Source organism: Platichthys flesus, chromosome 3 (assembly GCF_949316205.1).
Source record: "Platichthys flesus chromosome 3, fPlaFle2.1, whole genome shotgun sequence".
NCBI classification, from domain to species: domain Eukaryota; kingdom Metazoa; phylum Chordata; class Actinopteri; order Pleuronectiformes; family Pleuronectidae; genus Platichthys; species Platichthys flesus.
The window spans coordinates 4,197,413-4,217,671 of NC_084947.1; the positions used below are offsets into that span (position 1 = coordinate 4,197,413).

Genomic DNA, 20,259 nt, shown 5'->3' on the forward strand with positions numbered 1-20,259 from the left:
ACTGAATGAATCTCTTCAGAGAATACAACAGGCGATTTGTGTGGAGTATTACTTCATATATCCCATTTCACCTTACTGTTGTTCCACGCTGGAATCCAACACCAGGAGGAGAAGCCAACAAGGGGCCATGACCCCTAGAGTCTAACTTTATCATGGCTGTCGTTGTGAATCAATAAAACAAGATGTGATTTTTAAGTTCTGCTTTGACTAGAGCTACATGTATTGCTTTTTTTTTTATTCCAAAGAAGTAAATGAGGAAACACCATGAATTTAATGACCATACACAAATGGAAATCAAAGATGCAAAAAAAAAAAAAAAATCCACAAAAGATAAAATATATCTTACAGTTGGTAACGAGTTTGCAGCTTTTCAGGCCCATCTTTAAAAAAAATGCACTGTAAGCCTATAAAAACAGGCACGGGCCAGTCAGATTAACAAATTGCCACTTACTTCATTATTACACAATGTTAAGGTTTTAACCATATGCAATTGTTTCAACAGTGGTATCATAGTAGTATTGTACAATCCTTTCTGTATGTTTTTTTTATGTGAGGCAATAATAACGACTGAAACAAGAAACAGGACAGGAAGATTACAGATTTCCTGTGCAGCTATTAATGCCAAATAATTACACTCTGCGTCATGCAGTTAAGTGTTAAACAAACAATAACATCAACAGAGAACAATTACAAAGCCAATGTAAACTTTACAGGAGGGAAGTACTGATACTGTAGGTTTGATTCAGAGCCAAAAATAAGTGACATAGGAATGAAAAGCAAATGAAGCATGAAAGCCAGTTCATCGACACCAAGGAAAACAGAAAACAAAAAAAAAAAGTTCATATAAGCACAGCTTACAAGGATAATAAAAAAGTACACAATGTATACAAGTAGAAAACGTTGAAAAAATAACCAAAGAAATGTGTTGTACCTTGATAAAAACACATAAAACCAAAGACATTTTCTCAAATACGCTGTGAATGTAAAATATTCCTCAGCCCAACACACAGCAACACATACTGTCTTCACCCACTGCTCATAGCTCTTGTTTTAAGTGCTACTTTTTAAATAGCTGTCCACCAGTTACTGAAAAAAGAAAAGCATTGTCCTCTTGAACGAGTCCAGTTTAAATGTTCCACCCAACCGCCTTGTTTGCTCGACTTATTCTGGGATAAACACTCGAAATAAGAGTTGGCACACGTTCGGCTGACATCTCTTGGACCGATCCTCAGTTGAGGCACATTTTAACACTCAAGGCACAGTACCATGTGGTCTTATAGTCTTACCCTATGAACAATCAAATGAAAGCACTGTGTTAATTTCAGCACAGATCTTCTAGCTTCGAATAATACAAGCCTTAAGGGACAAACATCAAGTTTTATTGTTTATACTCAATGCCCCGATGGCATAAACATATTCATGTGAGAAAAGAAGGAGCTCCAACTGTGATACTGACTAAGTTTCTTGACTGAGGGAGACAATAAAGATGGCAGGAGCCTCCTGACCTGTAGAGGACACTTCCAACTTTAACAAACAATCTATTGTGAGTGGGTTTTCTAAAATCCAGCGAAGGGAAACTGCAGATGATATAAACCGAGTGATTTATAAGCATGACATAAAGCAAGGGGTATAGGGCAGCTCGGGTTTCATTTTTGGTTTAGTGGTTGAGCTGACTGAGTAAAACTTACAGTAAGAGCACATTCTGGTGATTTGGTGTTAGCACAAGTATGAAAGAGGTTTCAAAAAGCCCCTTCTTTGCAGAAAGATCAAAATGCTTGTTTGGGCTTCAAAATACCAGTTGTGACAGAGTTGAACAAAAGAGAGACACTCCTTTGAAATCATCCAAAGATACTGCATTTCTGAAGAGAAGAGCCTTGAGAGCAATATTGAAAATAGCCTAACATGTAACTGGTTTTTGGGGTTCAAATTTAGTTCATTAACGAAAAAGATTCTCATAGCACAAGGTAGAAGCCTGGAGAACAGATAGCAACCAGGAAAATCCATCTGCTAGATCACAAAGCTAAGTAGAGTGTCATCTGCAAAGAATAGCCTTGACGTAAAAATAAGGACTATAACTTCTATCTAGCTGTGCTTTGCGCATCTTGGTCCATTCGAATGACAAAATCAAAAAACAAACAATAGCTTGCAATCCTTAGAGGATCCAAATTTTCTCGTTATTTTTAGTACCTTTAGTACCTGTGGTGAACGTACATAAAAATAGCTTGTTTTCTGACACCTCCATGACATATGACAATTATGCAGCCTCAGAAGCAATCCGTGTATAAATATAGTGGTGGACATACTGCAGAGATGAATGACCTATGGATTTACATCACTTTCCGGCCACGCCACAGGCTGCTTTGTGAGATACACAGTTGTTACACAAAAAAAAAGTCTTGAAATGTAATACAAAGGGTGTACAGAGGTCATTATAATACAACTCACCAATATGCCCTGGATTTAAAAGCATTTCTCACTCTTGACTGGTCCTGAAGTCACAGCACACTCACACAGGGAAATGTTTATTCCTCGATTGAAAAACTACGCGGTTCTCCTCCCGACAAATCCATTTGACTTCTCCTTCGAAAAAATCCATCACAAACTTTGTGCCATTTGTCTTTAAAAAAAACACTTATTTCACTACCTGTGGTGGCATGATGGCGGTCTTTTGCTGGGGCGTTTTACTTTCAGGTGTATCCAAAGTACCTTCCTTGCCTTTCTTCCTGGGTGGCTTTTTTATTGGAGTTTTCTTTGGTGTAGGATCCAGCGCTGGGTCCCCTGACCTTGAGCCGTTCAAGTCCTGCTTCTCCGGGCTCTTGGCTTCAGGGGTCCCGAGGTCGGTGGAGACGGGCGCCACCATCTTCTGGAGGCTGTTTGACGTGGGCAGCAGGGGCTTGTTGGAGCCCTGCTGGCACAATCCACCGGAGGGGTTCCTCTTGGCTTTCTGTGGAGGTGTGGGCTTCTCTCGGTTTCCCTTGGGCGTGGAGAGGCCGTTGGTTTTCGTCAGGCCTGTCCCCTCATTCCTGTTGATGCTTTGGGTTTTCTCCTTGAGCTGAGCAGCCAGCAGTGTTGCAGCCTCCGAGTTCATATGAGGATGGATGACCTTAGGGCTCTTGGGTGGCTCCTTGGGGGTCTCCTTTGGACTGTCAGGGCTCTTCTTCTCAGACGTGGAGCTATGGAAGCTACTGATCTTCTTCAGGGCATTCTGAACGACACCGTTAATGTGCTCCATGTGACTGGGACTGCTCTGCTCGTCCCCTGACTTCTTACCTCGCAGAGGTTTGTGTTTACTGGGAGAACCATTGACGTCTGCCTCCTTCCCCTCCTGTTTCTTCTGCTGCTCACGGTTTCTCTCCTTCATCTTCTGATGCTCCTCACTCTTGGATGAGCCGTCACTCGAGCTCCTCTTTTTCTCCTTTGGCACTGTCAGCACCTTGATCCCCCCCTGGCCCTGCTGCTCTGGCTGGGGAGTCCCTGTGGCATTACTGTGTATCCACGATATCTTGGGCTTAGTCGCCGGATCCGGAGGGCGCGGTTTGGGCTTGCCAGGTGAAGGTGGGGGTTTTCCGTTGCGCTTGGAGTCCGGTGTAGGAGCGCCTTCCCCATCTCTTCCGCTACCATCATCCTCTTTGGACTTGGAGAGGCGGGCGATGCGGGCGTACAGAGCCGCAGTTGTGGACTCCGAACCGCTGGTGGAGCCCTCACTGTCCGAAGACTTGATCAGGGGTTGCTCGCTGCCTTCTGCTTTTGTGATGCTGGTGTCTTTCAGGGAGGTGTACTCCCCGGCATCCTCATCATTAGGGACAGCGTCTGGGCTGGGGCTGCACTTCTCTTTACTTTCATTCACCGACTCTGTGGATCAATCGCAGATCACAAATTATGTTTAAATTGTGTGAAATTATCTTAATGGAAGAAGTGACGATTCATCTTCAAATGAATCTGAGGCTCAGTTCATGAGCAATAAAAACAAACTGTGGATTTAATCAATACACTGTGGTTTGGTATAACCACTAGTTTATGGTGACTAATGCTGTTAAATGACTCAATGCTTCTCTCAGTGTGGAACCACTACCTCATGTTCAATGTTACTTCATAATAACCACTGGACAATGACTATTGTTTGTCAATATAATGCTCAAATTTGTGTATTATTATTTTTCATGCAACATTATTTCCTCCCCCATCAGAAAAGGCCTCCTCGCTGTTATTAAAGATTGATCTCTGTTCATCTGTTAATTTGTGTAAACACATACTTGAGAGCTGGAGCGGTTCCAGTGCTAAAGATCCTATCTTTGCAAATCCAATTCAAAGCCCTTTCATGATGTTTACAGTAATGATTCTGTGCCGGCTGCGTTCTGCTCGCAATCAATTGTTTTCAAAGCCCTTGAACCGCTCATGAGGAAAATGAGAACTCAATCAAAGCACGAAACAAACATCCACCAAACACACATACAAAAAAAAATACCTGACTTACACTGTCAGACTTCCAGAATAGAAACTGATGGAATGGGTGTTTCCCACCAAACATCCAGAGGTTTGTCAGTGTTTGGATTTGCGCCATATGCTGACTTGACTATTCCATTTCCTGTTTATACTCCCTCTGTTCTCTAAGCAAAACCTAGACCTCGATGGCCCGTGATAAAGAGCCAGGCTATCTCTGTAATGACATTAGGAGCAATGGGGACGTCACAGCCCGGCACAGTGCGAATGCCCCTTCCTGCCAAAGGCCAATTATCCCTTTATGTGCATCATTCCAGATAATTAAACTGTTTATTTACTCTAACGGTGACTCACCTTCGTGGGGCACACAGTAGACCGGCCCCTCGTCTCCGCTCTCAAAGGAAGAGAAGGACTCCTGGGATGACCAGGACGAGGGGGAGGGCTCCTCGACCACTGAGGGGGGCTCGATGAAGCTGCAGTTGAAGGTGTTCTCCTGGTCATGGTGGGCTACTGAGAACAGAAAACAAACGCAGAAGCCAAAAGGTCAGCCAGAGGGTATTGTACCAAGTTACAAGAACAACAGTCTGTTCTCACTCACTCTCACAACTGCAGCGGAGTCGTAGAAATGTTGGTTTAAGTGAGTCTGCGGAAAAATTGGGTTTTTATTGGTTTAGCATGTGAGTTAACAGACACAGCAACGTTATTGTGTTTATTGAGAGCAAGAGACGCAAACGCCTTCACCGAAGCTGTGGAGCACTTTCATATTCTGATGTCAAAGAGCTGAAGTGATTCAGAGTTTTTTTAAGCAGCCAGCATGATCATGACCATCCAGATCGGATCCACTATAGTCCACAGTCATCATCAGCTGCCACCTAGGTCGTGGTCCACCACCATTACCTCATTCCAACGCGACAAGGGATCCGTCATTCCCACAATTGAATGGAAATTCCACGAAATTGAGATTCAAATCCAGTTAAATGTCATTAAAGTGGAAGCAGAGAGGGCTTAAAAATATATGATTTCTACATGTGATGGTTCAGCATTTCTTTTTGAGAGTGAGATGATAATGAAGCTAATGAGGACACGCTCATCTCATCCCTCATTGTGTTCTTCTCGAATATTTAAATACAAGCACAATGGGCCGTAACTGGATTCTTTCATCATCTTCCACGCGATCCTCTCCTGCTCCCGATATGTAGGTCAAGTCATGTTTCTCTCTCTCTCTCTCTCTCTCCCTGTCTCCCTCCTGCTCTTTTCCATCCTCCCCTTCAGACACAGCAGGATTCTGCTGACCCTTCAGTCTCGGGACAGCTGCGGTCTGTGACGGATACTCGCGGTTTTTTTATCTTCCCATCTGGCACGCACACTTTTGGCCTGAACCGCATTGGGCGTCAACCTCGAATTGACCGACCACATCAGACGCCGCTCTATGCCCGAGGTCACGTGGGTCTGTCCGTTTGTTTGGACCTCAGATAAACCCTCCGTGTGAGGAATCCCCCGACTGTACCTGCACCCTCGGCCAGGAACAGACTCGTTGCTTGACTGTATCTGAAAAGACGACCTACTTTAAGAAAATGTCTGCAGGGGTTTCTCACAGACCTGGTGACTTGCAGAACCGCTGATGATACTCTGTGATACGAGTATAAACGAAGCCTGTGTCACTGAGATTTCACGCAGCTCGATAAAGATGAATTCTGAAGTGCTACAACACAAGAAAGGCTTGATCTCAACACCAATTCAGAAACATACAACACAAGCACATGATCGGTTTGGAGGCTCTTCTCACCATTCAGCGTAAACTGAGCACATCTGGTTTATTTTTCATCGTAAATCTGTCTGATGTTTTTCTCTCTCTTGAATTCCTGTGTCCATTCTTCTGCCTCGCACCATATGACAGCAAACAGATTTAGTCATGGTCAAATCAGAAGTGGGTTATAAAGGGTGCGTGTGTGTTTCTGTGTGTGTGTTTCTGTGTGTGTGTTTGTGTGTTTTCAAAGACCTTGCTTTGTAGTTTTCCCTTGATGCTGCTGAGTTTTATCTAGTTCTCCAGTTTTGGCTCTTACAGCCTCAGATAGAATATCTGTCTTGCTGATTTGCTGAGAACTGAGAAATTTGGTAAATCTTTATTGCTACACTGATAAAACTGTTATATATATAACTGAAATATTTTCTTACATGTAATCTAAACCTCTGAACTACATGTTTACGTTTGAGAGTCTCATGTCTTTGTGTTACTTGTCGGGTGGATAATGTCAACACAGGTGCAACATGTCTATGAAAAGCATGTGCAGATGTGCAGAAGAGAAAACAACGACCAAAGTAACTAGGGCTTTGGATTCGTGTCGAGGGTATTTCTATCCAAGGGCACACGTCTGTGGGCTTATTTAAAGATATCCTCTTCCTGCTCTTTCTACATAAGTAAACACATAGCCACAACATGCACTTTCCATATAGCTCCTACTCATGGGATTAACTGTACATAGCAAACCAGCTTTCTGTGGGTGTGGAAGAGCTATAACAATCTATCTAATGTTTCCAGATTTATCCGTCTGTCTGTCTGTATGTGGAACGCATATCTTGAGAACTCTTCATCTTATCTGCCTCAACCCAGACACTGATAACGACAACGACTTCAGCAGAGACAACTGATTCTCCAGTTTAGGTTCTGAGTACTGAGTCGAGCTTCACCGAACCTTGAGTAAACTGGTGAACGGCTCTATGTGCAGAAGAGGGGGTGAAGCTTCAGGGTTCCGTGGACTCAGCCTTGCAGCCGGTCTTCAGGCTACCAGCAAAGGCTGAACAAAGAGCCCATTCCAACCGGCCTATGGACACTGACTTTCACTCAGTCTCTACCTTTCTGCCTGCTGCTGTAAGGCTGCTCTCAGGGACTGAGGAATGTGGAGCATCTGACCTATGTTAAGACTCCTGTTAAGTTAGTCAACAGGCTAACACATGGGCATTTTGCAACATTACATGTAAATGCTGGTGAACAACTGCTGCCCTTGAAAGCGACTCCCTCCAGACTGAGGGTCTAGCGGAGCAGATTGCACCGCAGACTGGATGCCAGTGTGATCCGTCCCCTATACTGGGAGGCCCGACACACAACAGGGCCTTATTGACGTGTCCCAGCTGCAGAGCTCCACCGCCACAGTTGCTCAGTGGGGGCACACGACTGCAGACATGGGGCCTTTTGGAAGTGTGGAGGTTAGAGAGCTGGGCTGGAATAAGAAGGCTGCCGGTTCGAATGTCTGATCCAGCTGTGGAAATCTGGACACTGAATGGGAACGCCATCCGCCAATAATAATAAGAATCAACATGTTTGAGCCTGAAATAGCCCGTGACAGAGTTACTGGACTGCATTGTCTAAACAAGTGAGTTTAAACAGATTCACAGATCATTATTTACACATATACATAGCTGTAACATTAGTTCACCCTATTAAAACTACTGCCAATTTTTAATATGGTTCATACAAACGACTTTAAAGTGTGAGAAAGCTTATATTTCAGCAGCTTTCATTGGGCAGAACTGGATGAAAGTGAATCGGAGTTGCTGCGAAACACTTTTTGCAAAACCCGGCCAACTTTTTTGCAGGATAAATAAAGATGAATAAAGCAGGTGGTGCAGCTCTCGGCTCTCGCCCATGGGGAAGCTAAGAGGATGCAAGGAATGCCGAACAGACGTGAATGTGTCGGGCGTGGAGCCAACAGAAAACCAAACTTACACGCACACACCTCTGCTCTGGCCAAAAGGGGAATGTGGAATATAGGTGACAGTGTGTTCATGTAGTTCTTTCTCTGAGGCTGTAGCTATGTCAACAAAGATTTGAAAGTTGACGTCCTTCTTGCTTCCCCCTTTTTTCATTTTGTCTTAATATTCTCTTGCCACATCTGTTGCCAGTGACCCTGGTGTGGATAAATCACAGTTCTGACACGGGCTGGGGTAAATTTGACCACTTCCTGTTTCCAGCCCCATCGGGCCCCCTCTGGAATGTGTGTGTGTGCAGGACTGTGCAGCTTCCAGTCAGATTCAGACTCTCTTAACGTTGGCAGACCACGCGTCTGTGGGCAGGCGGACAGAAAGCAGAGGAGCAGAGGTTTACACAGGACAAACCAGGGGAGAGAAGAAAGAGAGGCATCAGTTGTTATAAGTGACTGGGAATTGATGTCTGCTCTTGAATCTGATTGGTACAAGGTCTTTGTCAATCCTGGCCTCTGACTGGATGACGTCATGCCTCTGGCACATGGTCTTCACATGGCTCTTGTCAAATACATTAATGTCCCACTCTGTCATCGTGACAAAGGCAACTCTGTCTGAGTGTTGTATTTAGAGCTACAATGTATAACGCTGGCAGACTCCAGCTTAAGTAATCAACTCGAGAACTGAGGAGGCACGTGCTGCTCACACAGGGAAAAGGAACCCAGGGCACCATGTTGTTAACTGCTTCCACGTCTTGGTCACTTCAAAATGACAATGTGTTGATGTTCTAATCTGCAGGAAGCTCTGGAAAATTCTAGAGTCCCAAGTTGATGCCTTCGTAATGTGTGTTTCGTCTGAGCAACAGTCGAAAGATATTCTGTTTACAATCATCCAAATCACACAGAAAGCACTAAATCATCAGATTTGGGAATTCAAAACCACAGAATGTGTTTTACAACAAAGAAAATATTCCAGATTCACTTTTATTGATTGCCTTATTGTTTTAAATACCCATACCGTTTTAAATACAAATACCCATACAGTCACGGTTAAATCAACTTTGAAAAACTTGCATGTAAGGAGACCCTGGAGTTCTGCAGCAGCCGTGTCTCCCTTGCTCTTTGACCCTTTCACACTGAGGTCTGTCCTATCCAATAACAACAGACAGCCCAGAACATATCTTTGAAAACTATATATTGGTATAAAATGGTTAATTTATTTGTATTTGAGAATAGTGTCTCCCTGCGTTCAAATATTTTTCCAAAGAATAAAACAGTTGCTGTACTTCTACCCTGCGGCTGCAGTGTCACAACAAAGAATAATTTATACTGTCCAGCATCATAAGAGAAGAAGCGTCTGTTAGGAGCAAGGCAGCAGATGGACCCTGAAGAAAAACCAGCAGTAAGTTAAACTGTGTGTGATGGGGTGTAAAAGATCAGCATATCTCCTGTGTCTGCTGCATAAACGACTGGGGTCACAGACAGATCTGTCACACACCACGAGTCGTCCACATGGCGCTGCAGCGTCCACCCAAACAGAGCTGCCTTTGATAGAGCGTCACTCACCACCACCCGGGCCCCTCTGACAACCACTGGCCTTCTTTTAATAACAAGGCCTCCTCCTCCTCCTCCTCCTCCTCAGCCCGAGAAAAAGATGATGGAAACGAGCAAAGAAAATGGGAAGGAAAGAAAAAAAAAGCCCCAGTTTTTAGGGTTTGTAATAATATGAACACATGGCATTTGAGGGTGCCAAGAATAATAAGGGGCTCTAAAACCAGTGCATTCCTTTCAAATGAAACCCCACACTCGCCTGGCAGCCACCATACACTTTTCAACCCTATTCATCCTCCACGAGCCGGACGAAGGTAGCACCAGAGTGAAGCGCTCACCCTGGTTAGGGTTAGGGTTAGGTTTAGGGTTAGGGTTAGACTGGCCCTAGGGTTTAGGCCAGTCGTCCTGTCAGTGTCTCTTCTGTGTGAAGACAAATATCCTCTGATCTTCTCCATCGTTATGTCACAACTGTGTTAATTATGCATCGGGTGTGAACAAGCTAAGCATCATGCAAACCGTGTCGTTCAGGAGAAGAGAAAGATTACATGAGTGAAAGCAGCTTCCGGCAGCCGTGTGGTGGGATGTTTAAAAAAAAGACTTCAGGGGCTTACCGACTACTTTGGGCAGTTTCTGTCGCCTCAGTGGAATACGGGGGAGTTTAGTGCTGATTCGGCTGAATCGTCCACACAGGATCCGCTTGGCTTTTTTGCTGTTGGTAGAGTTGTCTTGGTTAGGACTGAAAAAAGGGATGATGCCATGGAAATCCAAATGAATCATGCAAGAGAGCCATATTAGACCTGGCCCGGTGCCTCTTTCGAGGGCTCGCAGGCGGCTCACATTGCTACTAACCGGCAACGTCAATATAGAAAAAAGGACTTAAAATACAACTTTTTATGTATTTATTCATTTAACAACTTCATAGCTGGGTGAAAAAGCAAAAGAAAGGTAGCGTCTAGCTTTGACACATTATTCAAATCTCCTGGAGCTCGAGGCGCCTCTGTGGACCTCGTGCTGCGAGGATATCTGTCACTCACTTGTGGTCGTCTTTGTGTCGACACAGGCAGCAGCAGCACAGCAGCGAGAGCAGGACAATCAGCAAGAAGGAGACCAGGGTTCCAGCCGCAATCACACCCATCCGCTGGTTGGGCTCTGAAAGACGAGATGTGGAGAAATTCTGGGTGTGCCACTCTGCCGTGGGGAAGCTCTGCATGCCAGTTTCAACAAATCTCCTGCTCTGTCATCGCTACAGAAACCTTGGCGTGTAGAAGATTATAATGATTTACTCGAAAGACTCCGCTCGGATGACTCGAGTACACGGGGCTCGGCTCACTGTGTGTAATTGTTATTAATGCGTTAGTTTGCGAGGCTGATAAAGACGGAGCACGGCGTTGCGTTAGTAATTGATTCCCGGCGTCTGCTTTTTTGACGTGACGCTTCTCCGAGGAAATGAGGTTTCAACACGCTGAAATTCACCACACGGATAATTCACCATTAATCTCATCTCCACCAAGACACCAGAGCACTTGGCCTCTCAATGCCGATTTCCTGCGAGAAACTTCCTCCTCCCCTCGCCCCCTCATTACCGCACACCCCGATGATTTATTAGCTCCCCTCCTTCAAACCCCGAGTGAGATGCACCCCAAAGATAAGTGCTGCGGTGCATGTGCCGACAACATTTGGCGCCTCGCAAGGACGGGATACACGAACCACCGGTTAACGGGTAAGCAGCAGCAGGCCGGGGATCTTTGCACTGTCACATAGGGCGGAGATGGATTGTTGGGCAGTGTGGGTTCGTTGTGTTGTTATTGCTGGTTTGTGGGGCGAGGGTCCATGAACCACAATCGCTGCTACCTTTGCACAATCATAACCTTATACTCATCATCTCTTTCCAAACCATCCACTGTTTTTTTACCTCTACTCCCTGTCTCCCTTTCAACTCCCTCGTTTTCTCTTCCTTTACGCCATCCCCCTCTTTTTTCTTCTTCCTTCCTCTCCCTCTCTCTCTCTCTCTTCCCCTTTCCCTCTCTCTCTAGCTGCACAGGAACTGGGCCAACAAACACAGCCATAAAAAGGACACCGGTCTGGGTCTGGAAACACTATCAAGGCCCCGCTACGTAGAGTCTCCTGCTACACACACTGACCTGAATAGACGTGTTTGTTACTGCCAGCTATTGGACATTTAATACACAGGCGGCGCTGGAGGCATCTGGCTTTTTGGGACAAACACTTTTAAAAAAGGGTTTGTCCTGTTGTTTTGTACGCGCAGCTAGAAATATTTGTTTTGTCTCGAAAAAGCCGATTTACCTAGAAAAGCACTAGTTTCTGCTGTTTCTAAAAACATCTTAACCACAGAGCAAAACAAATGAGGGTTCCCTTACGTAGGTAGCAGGCTCCAGACACAGGATCACAGTCCTTGTTGTGGCAGGAGCAGGTCTGGTTGCAGTTCACTCCGTACTGGCCAGGTTGACAGGTCATATTGCAGCTTGAATACAGAGAAGAGACAAGAAAAAACAAAATCTGTTTAATGTCCAGCCCAAGTGACAGATGTGCAAAAAACAACACAGACAGAAAGAGAGAGAGAGAGGAAAAGGTGATCGATAGGATCCAGTGCTTTGTTTTTTTTTATTCTATGTTGGAAGTTTTTTCAGGAATTTTACTTTTCTATTCCAAGAGTGCAATTTATCAGTAACTGTAAAAACATGCCCCAGGACCCGGGCCCGCTCCCTCCACTCCTAGGACGTAAACGTGTGTGACAAATGTAATATGAAAGGCATCAATCCTTTTCCACCGAGCGCCGTGCGCCGCCAAGGGCAAAGAAATTGAGTTTTTCTGGATATGAGGTGTCTCATGACTTACTAGGTGCCATAAAACCCCGGGTCACACAGGCACTCTCCGGTGACAACATGACAGATGCCGTTAAAACAGTGGCTGCAGTTGTTCTCGCAGTTCTCGCCATATGTGCCGTTGGGGCAGCGCACCTCGCACCTATGACAAATAACAATGTCGTAAATAGTCATTTCCAAAAAATTACAAGTATGAGTCATGGAGATTATTACAGTGACAAAAAGGGTGGAACAGTGGGCTACTGGTTAAAGGTGCTGCCACTGTGCTTTTCACGTTTCAAAATGATAAAGCTCCACACATTTTTCTAAGTTGTGCCTTGTGTGTTTTCCTTACCTGTCCCCAATCCAGCCGGGGTTGCAGTGCGAGCACTTGCCGAGAATGGGGTCGCAGTGGTGTCCGTCCCTGCAGGTGGGACACACCTCCTGGCAGCTCTCACCGAAGAAGCCCTTGGAGCAGAGCTGGTCGCACCGCGTCCCGTTCCAGCCTCGGTCGCAGGTGACGCAGCGGCCCTCCGTCACCTTGCACGGCTGCTGGCCCTTGCAGTGCCCGCACCTGTGGGCGGCAGAAGGAAACAGCGAGAACAATTCTCTGTTTATCTTGTTCACTCGAGATAAGAAACACCCCTATCTCGTCCGACTGTAATGAAGCTGTGATGAGAGACATGTGTATTTTCATGGTTTAAATGGTTGCACTAGTGAGAGAGAGAGAGAGAGAGAGTAACACTGAACTCTCACTGGGTTCTCTTCGGTTCCTAGCAGCTGTGTAGTGTGGAGACCATGGAAGGTAAAGCACTTAACCTGAATTGCTTTTATATGTTGGCTGGTGATTATGGGATAATGTGAATACCAACTCCCAAATCTCACTTTATACTTGCTCCATTAAGTAGCGTGTCCAGACATTTCAGAGGTTATCAGCCGCAACATATATCAAATCTTATTTCCTATCATGACCACAAAACCGCACTGTAACATGCATCAGACAAGGGACCTGAACATTAGGCATCTGTAAAACTGCTGGTTTCCTGTGTTTTCCGAAATGGTGCATTTGCTCTCGGCCAAGTTCTCTTCCCCCCCACCTGTTCCTGCAGTTTTGACCGTAGAATCCAGCAGGACACGGCTCCCTGCAGAACTTCCCACGGTATCCTGGCGTGCAGGTACACGAGCCGTCCGCCTGGTTGCATTTGCCGTGGATGCACTGGCAGTACCGTTCACACCGCGGGCCCCACAGCCTCTCCCGGCACTGGCAGCGTCCTGTGAACTGGTCACAAGGTGAATTGTTACAGTTACACTGGCTCCCGCAGTTCCTCCCCGTCCAGCCCGGGCTGCACTGGCAGCGGCCTGTCATGGCGTCGCAGGCGGAGTTGATGCTGCAGTAGCAGTTGTTGTTGCACTGCGGGCCCCAGACGCCGGGGTGGCACGTGCACTTGCCCGTGTCCTGATCACATTTTCCCTTTTGGCACATGCACGCATTCTCGCAGTTTGGTCCCCAGCGGTTGTGGTTGCAGGTACAAGCGCCGGTCAAGTCATCGCACTGGCCATTGGGGAAGCAGTTGCATTTCCCCTTGCAGTCAGGGCCCCAGAACTGGGTAGGGCACTCTGTGGAAAAGACAGTGGTGTAATCAGGATACAGTTTAAAGGGGACATATTATGCCCATAGTCTCTTTGTGTTATCATTTAAACAGCACCCTTTTACCCTGTCTAAAACAGCCCTCCTCAGATTGACCTGTTTTGAGTGCCCCGCCCCCCTCACCCCCGGTGAGCCTGACTGCGAGAGCCCCAGCTTCTCAGCGCAGCCCCGCAGTGGGAACAGTGGGAGCTTGAGCTGGCGCAGCAGCACCATCCTTCCACATTGTTGAGTCAATGTTTAGAGGTGTCCCTGGGGTCCCTTGTTTATGAGGCCACTTAAATGTCTGACGGGTAGCAGCAGCGAGCTAACGCTAACCGGTCTCCACCGGCCCGGTTAGCTCTCGAGCTAACGCTAGCCGGGGGGAGCCTGCTAGCCCGGCTCCCCTTTAACATTTGTATGTGTTCTGTCATTAACGTAAGAATTATACAAATAAAGACTTTGGCCTTATCCTCCAACTATCCAGGTAATGAAGCACAAATATCCGGCACACGATTGCTGCCACCTGATGCATTTTGAGCCCAAATCTAACTTTTAGTGATGGAGCAGGTGGTGGTGGGGTCTTGCCGACACACACTCTTCTAATCATGAGTTGGTTTTCAACGTTTTCTAGCATAAAATAACCAACTAAACCCAAACTTACAAGAAAATAACTACTCGGTCCACCTCCCGTCTGCTAACATGGAGGAGACAGGATTTATGAGTCCTCCATGTGACCAGGTGGCGATTGAGATGATTTGGCTTCACTTTTGGAGAGCAGTCATGTCTTCCATGGTTATATACACAGCCTAAATTCTACTTACTTTCTAGTTCAAGAGCTAGGAATTGGTGTTTGGTAGGTACTCTTTAATAACTTGAACTTTTAACACCATATTCAAGAGGCAAAGGGTGGAAATGTGGATTTAAAAAAAACGTAAGTACAAAACAATCCCTTACTCGTGTCACAGCTAGCTCCGAAGTATCCGTGTCGACAGCGGCATTCATTGGGCCGGACACACACCTCGTTCTCCTTACAGGTGAAGTTGCCTTCACAGAGCGCTGGGGGTGAACAAGAAGAGGCCATGTTAGTCGACTGACATGCACATTGAGCGGTCATGATACATGTTTGCTCCCTGTGTGGCACATACGTGTCAGGCACTCATCCGCCAGCTGCGCCCATCCACTGCAGCACACCCCCCCTGACGACCTGGGGAGAAGAGAGATTCAAAATGAGAGGGGGAAGATAAAGCACCGAACTGAGAAACAGTAAAACAAACACATGAGCGTGGCTCCATCCACACCCGACTCATGTTTCCTTGATCTCTGTTGATGTGGCTCCGGCTGAATTCTGCAGACCTGTGTGTTTTGCACATGACGCATATGCTCAACACATGCTTGCATCATTTTCCCAATGCTGAGCCGCAGCCTTTGGGGGCAAGAGAGGCGCATGAATATTCATAGAATGTATTTTGCAGCCACGTTTTCGACCTGTCAGGAAAAGAAGGATGCTTCTTCCCTTCCTCCCACGCCCGTGACCTCTGAGGGGGGGGGGCCCTGCAACACATCAGCCGCCCCTGGAGTGTTTGAGGACGGCTAGCTGCTCTCGGTCAACGAGCAGGGGAGTGAGGCTGTTCTCTAAAAGAGGCGCGTGGTGGAGATCACAGGCCTAACCTCTGCATGCTTTACCTTCCTATGAGGGAATAAATATGAGTTTCACCACTCTATCTATCTAACATGACACTGGATTTAGCTTTAAACGGCTCAGCTGCTGCAAATTTTGACGAACACCAGGTACAATGTAAGGAGTTGACCCTTGTTGACCCTTTGACACACAGCCAATCTGTGACAGCAGCACCCAAGGACAAAGATTACATTCAGTGTGGAGCTATTTTAAAAGCTGCGCCTCTGTTTACCATTTATCATTGAATGTACCACGTTTTCCAAGGATTCTACTGATTCAGAAACAGATTTCTCTGCATCGCCGCTCAAAACATCACATGGCGAACAGCTTTATTTGTTCACAGTCATTTTTTTTAAGGAGCTGGAAAACAATCAGTGTTGAAGGAATCATCGAGTCGTTTTATTACCGTTCCAGCTGGATTCAGCAGCTGATTTTGCAATGTGACGGCACACTGGAAACGCTGAGTAGTGACGATAAATGCTGAACTACTTCCTTCTATTCATTCGATTCAAGTCAGAAAATAAGACATAATGGGCGTAATGTGAAAAACAAGTGAGGGGAAAGTGGAGAGTTCACCGCGATGGATGTTAAACGCTGGAAGGAGGGCAAAATGTCAAACTTGTAGAGCAGTGGAATTGAAAGTACTATAAATACCACAGTGAAAACTTCATGAAGAACAAATATAGGAAGTCTCTTTTCTGGTAATTTACTATTTGTAACCAAATGGAGTACTGAAAAAAACCCTGATGACTTTGCATTTGATTGTGATCCTAAATGTAGCGTGTTGCTTTTCAGATAAGCTATTTTTCTGCTTCCCTCCAACAATTGTGGCTGCACAGGAAATATTATTATCTTTTTTTATTTCAGTTTTCACTCCCATCTGCCCTAAAGTCTGTGAAAGAGGTTAAGATCCAGGAAACAAGGGCTACTTCAATGTGCACATGGTTTCCTATCACACATCTTTTATAGCATATTGGAGAATAAGGTCTGGACAGTTTTTGCTGCTTTTAGCTGAGCACACTTTCACAATTTATAGCCGTCTGTGCAACAAACTTGGATCCTGCAGTCGGTAATTGTGGACTTGGATGTTTTCTTCTTTTACAAGAGTAACCAGAGGCTCAGTTTTATTCCTGGAGGTTGTCAAGAAATGCGTTCTGGATGCATCAGCCTTTGAGGGGAGCCTGTCCAGATACATAGGTTCCTGGTGTAATCAATTACTTTTCACATGTTTGATTTTAATGCTGATATGTCAACTGTTATCCAAAATCCATTGTCCCTCTATTTCCTTAAAGTCCACTCTCTTTAACAGCAGAGTCCTGAGACATCATATTAAAATACAACATATACAATCTGCAAAAGATCAACACATCTCTTCACCACATTCTCTATGATGCCCTTACTCTTTCTAAGAATATGAAAATATGTCAAACTTTAGATCTGTTCTTGTCCAAACTACAGAATTATGTTCCTCAAAACATTTCTTTAAAACTGCCCTGAAACCTCATCGTGTCATCTAATGGTGCCACGAATACTGTGAAGCTCGAGAAGAGCGCCCCCTACAGAGCAATAAACCCCCCCTCGATCCAGACGCACACATCTGTATAGCTGCTTTCTTCAGTGGACTCCTCCTCCTCCTGCACGCTACACAATGAACATGTTATAGAGGAACAAATAGGTCAAAGTAATAAAATCTGTGTAACTAACACTTACTTATATTGTAAGAATATAACGTGTGGTTAGAGAATAAAGTCAGAGATTGATTTCACAACAAGTTACTGACTCTACGGTGAGAACCGTTATTCGTGCATTAGGCCAACGCTGCAGTATGAAAACAGTTTATCTTCAACTAAATGAGGAAAGTGGAAGGAATGAAATGATTCTGTTTATTTCAAATGTGACTCCAACTCCGAGTGGATGTCTTTAACAAAGTTATATCCTGAAGTAAGGGACAATAAGGCTGAAAATGCCAGAAGGAAAACTTTTAAACACATTTACAACAACAGGGAAATAAAAGAATACATCTTCTCCCGCAGTGGAGCGACGCTTACCCCGGTGCTTTGCATACATTCCTGCCTTTTGGGTTGAGCTCTTGGCTGAAACTGGAGCAAGAGAAGAGACAAACCAGCGCAACCACAGCAGCAAAACACTTCTTCACTTCCATTGTACACGCAGCAGCAGCATCCTTCTAGACGCCGTCGTTACTCCTCTGAATAAACTCGAGATGGTGGTGGAGTTTGTTTCACTGTATTTCAAACACGTCCACGCACATGATCCAGATGTTGGGAACGCGAAATCCGTTTTTCTTTTTCCTCGAGGTGTTTCAGAAAAAGTATCGAGCGCGACCCCTACGCCATCGAGAAACTCAGCAGCAGCAGCTCAGTGTCTGGAAACACGGGGGAAAACAAAAAGAAAAGTCACGAAAGCAAAAGTGGAAAATCTTCATTCTTCATTCCTGCAGCGCGTAAAGTAATCCACCAAAGTTTCTCAAAGCAGCCAGCGCGCAAAGCGGATGGATCCAGACGCGTAACGGCACAGAAAGCACACTGTTCCAGACACTGTAATGTCCCGAAAGGAAGAAATATCCGGAAACGTGTGAACTGGTGATGATAATCTGGACCAAAAGAAAGTTCAAATCTGTGAACTAGCTGCCTGTCGTTCGTCTCCTCTCCCGATGAGAAGCGCCTTACGCGTAACTTGTGTCCTCTGGTGCGCTCTCAGGAGTGGCAGGAGGGAAATTCCTGATTTGTTACTCTATCTTTGGCTTTGTGCGCCATGTGTGCGCCACCAAATTTACATACGCATGTGTGCAACAGGGTCTGCTTCAATGGCCTTAGATAAACATTCAAAAAATCACTATTTAACACTGGATAGAGGTAATTAAGATGAAAAAACGTTTTTAGATTAAGAAAATGAACCTAATTCTAACTTTTATATTGAACTTTTTTAAGCTTTTGAGTTTCATCATTCTGAACTTTAAATTAAAGTTATTAAAAATGTACTCTAGGATACTAATCAATTCAAAACGACATGGATTTAAAGTAGGTTAAATGAATAAAGTAGAAAAGTGCGTGTGCTCTGGAGTGTGGGTGTTGGAGGGGGCAGGAGTGTTCCAACATGTGAAACAATGGCTCCCCCATCTGTTAAGAGGAACATAGTGGTGCTGCCACATGACACCTCCTGGATCCTCTCCTCGAGGTCCCTTCGCCTCTGAGCGCGAGAGAAATCTCCTGTTTCTATTGATTGTATTAGATTAATGACGAGTCGGTCCAATAGCTCTGTTGCATTCCACATCTGTCCAGCTGTGCTTCGTGGATCCTCAGGGGTCTGTGAGAGGAGACAGGCCCAAATTCAAGTTACTCAAAATGTTATGACATGTTTGTAATTAAATTCAACTTAACGTCATTTGTGATCCATATGTCAACAAACGCGGTGCCAGAATTCAATACAGACGAATGCTCAGACCCGGGTTTGACAGTTTCTTTATTAATAACTTAATAAACAAGCGATGAATAATATTTTCTAAATGTTCAAGACGTCTTGTTTTTTTTCTAAGTTGTGAGGTTAATGGGCGATGCCGCTCAGGATTCAAACGTCCCAGTGGTGAACTGAGAGTCCTCAGATAACACCGGATGTTACTCAAGCATGAGATGATTTATATTAGGAATTCTGCTGAAAGGTAAAGTGCTCAGAGTGGTTTGTTACTCAGGCAGCCTGCACGTGAGGCCACACACTGAACTGGTTTGTGTTCACAGTGTATGAACCAGTTTGTCTCCTATTCAGGGGAGGGGACTTATTTGTCTTAAACAAGAGCAAAGAACATGAAGGGACTTATACAAAACTCACACAGACACACAAACACAAACACACACACGAGTCAAAGCTAGTATAATAGGCTGATCCAAATTGTGTGTATTTACCCACAGCCACTCATAATGTGAGACAGTGTGTTTATTGCCACTGTGTGCCGGTATGTACTCCTGACAGAACATGCTCCTGATGAGTCAGCGGATGGTGTCCTTGGGGATCTCGACCCAGATCTGGATCAGGGATCAGGGATCAGGGAGCTCCTGCAGTCTGTGGAGGATCCTGGTGGCATCAGATACACGATACATAATGTCCCATAGTTGCTCCATTGGATTTAGGTCAGGGGAACATAAGGCCTTTGGCTAGCTCTATAGTGGGTTAGTTAGTGAGTTAGCAAACTAGTTAGTTAGTTATTTACGACTGCTGAAGCTCAGTCTACCTGTGCCATAACAAAGTGGGTCCCATAGATAGCTATTTAGTTAACTAGTTAGTAAGTTAGTTAGTAGATCAGTCTACCTGAGCCCTGAGAAAATTGGTTAGTTCGTTAGTTGGATAGCTAGATAGTTAGCTGGTTAGTTAGTTAGTTAGTTAGTTAGTTAATTCCAGCTGCTGCAGCTCAGTCTACCTGAAACGTGAGAA

General features: G+C 45.2%; 1 protein-coding gene across 1 annotated transcript; it reads right to left on the reverse strand.

Annotated features, from left to right (window-relative positions):
- Positions 1–202: 202 nt before the first annotated feature.
- scarf2 (scavenger receptor class F, member 2) lies at positions 203–18,514 on the reverse strand. The gene is made up of 11 exons (XM_062384903.1): positions 17,865–18,514; positions 15,284–15,342; positions 15,093–15,194; positions 13,609–14,128; positions 12,867–13,085; positions 12,546–12,674; positions 12,068–12,171; positions 10,724–10,838; positions 10,301–10,398; positions 4,795–4,950; positions 203–3,852 (listed from the first exon to the last, which is right to left on the reverse strand). Exons 1-11 carry the CDS (start codon positions 17,975–17,977, stop codon positions 2,633–2,635), a joined length of 2,835 nt encoding a protein of 944 aa, XP_062240887.1. The 5' UTR covers positions 17,978–18,514; the 3' UTR covers positions 203–2,632.
- Between the last annotated feature and the right edge of the window lie 1,745 nt (positions 18,515–20,259).

Bases quoted from the DNA above. Each gene is read 5' to 3' on its own strand.
- scarf2 (XM_062384903.1), bottom strand. From the start codon at position 17,977: ATGGAAGTGAAGAAGTGTTTTGCTGCTGTGGTTGCGCTGGTTTGTCTC. The intron at 15,343-17,864 runs GTAAGCGTCGCT...TCTTCTCCCCAG, and splicing joins AATGTATGCAAAGCACCGGG to GTCGTCAGGGGGGGTGTGCT. The intron at 14,129-15,092 runs GTAAGGGATTGT...TCTTTTCCACAG, and splicing joins CGGAGCTAGCTGTGACACGA to AGTGCCCTACCCAGTTCTGG.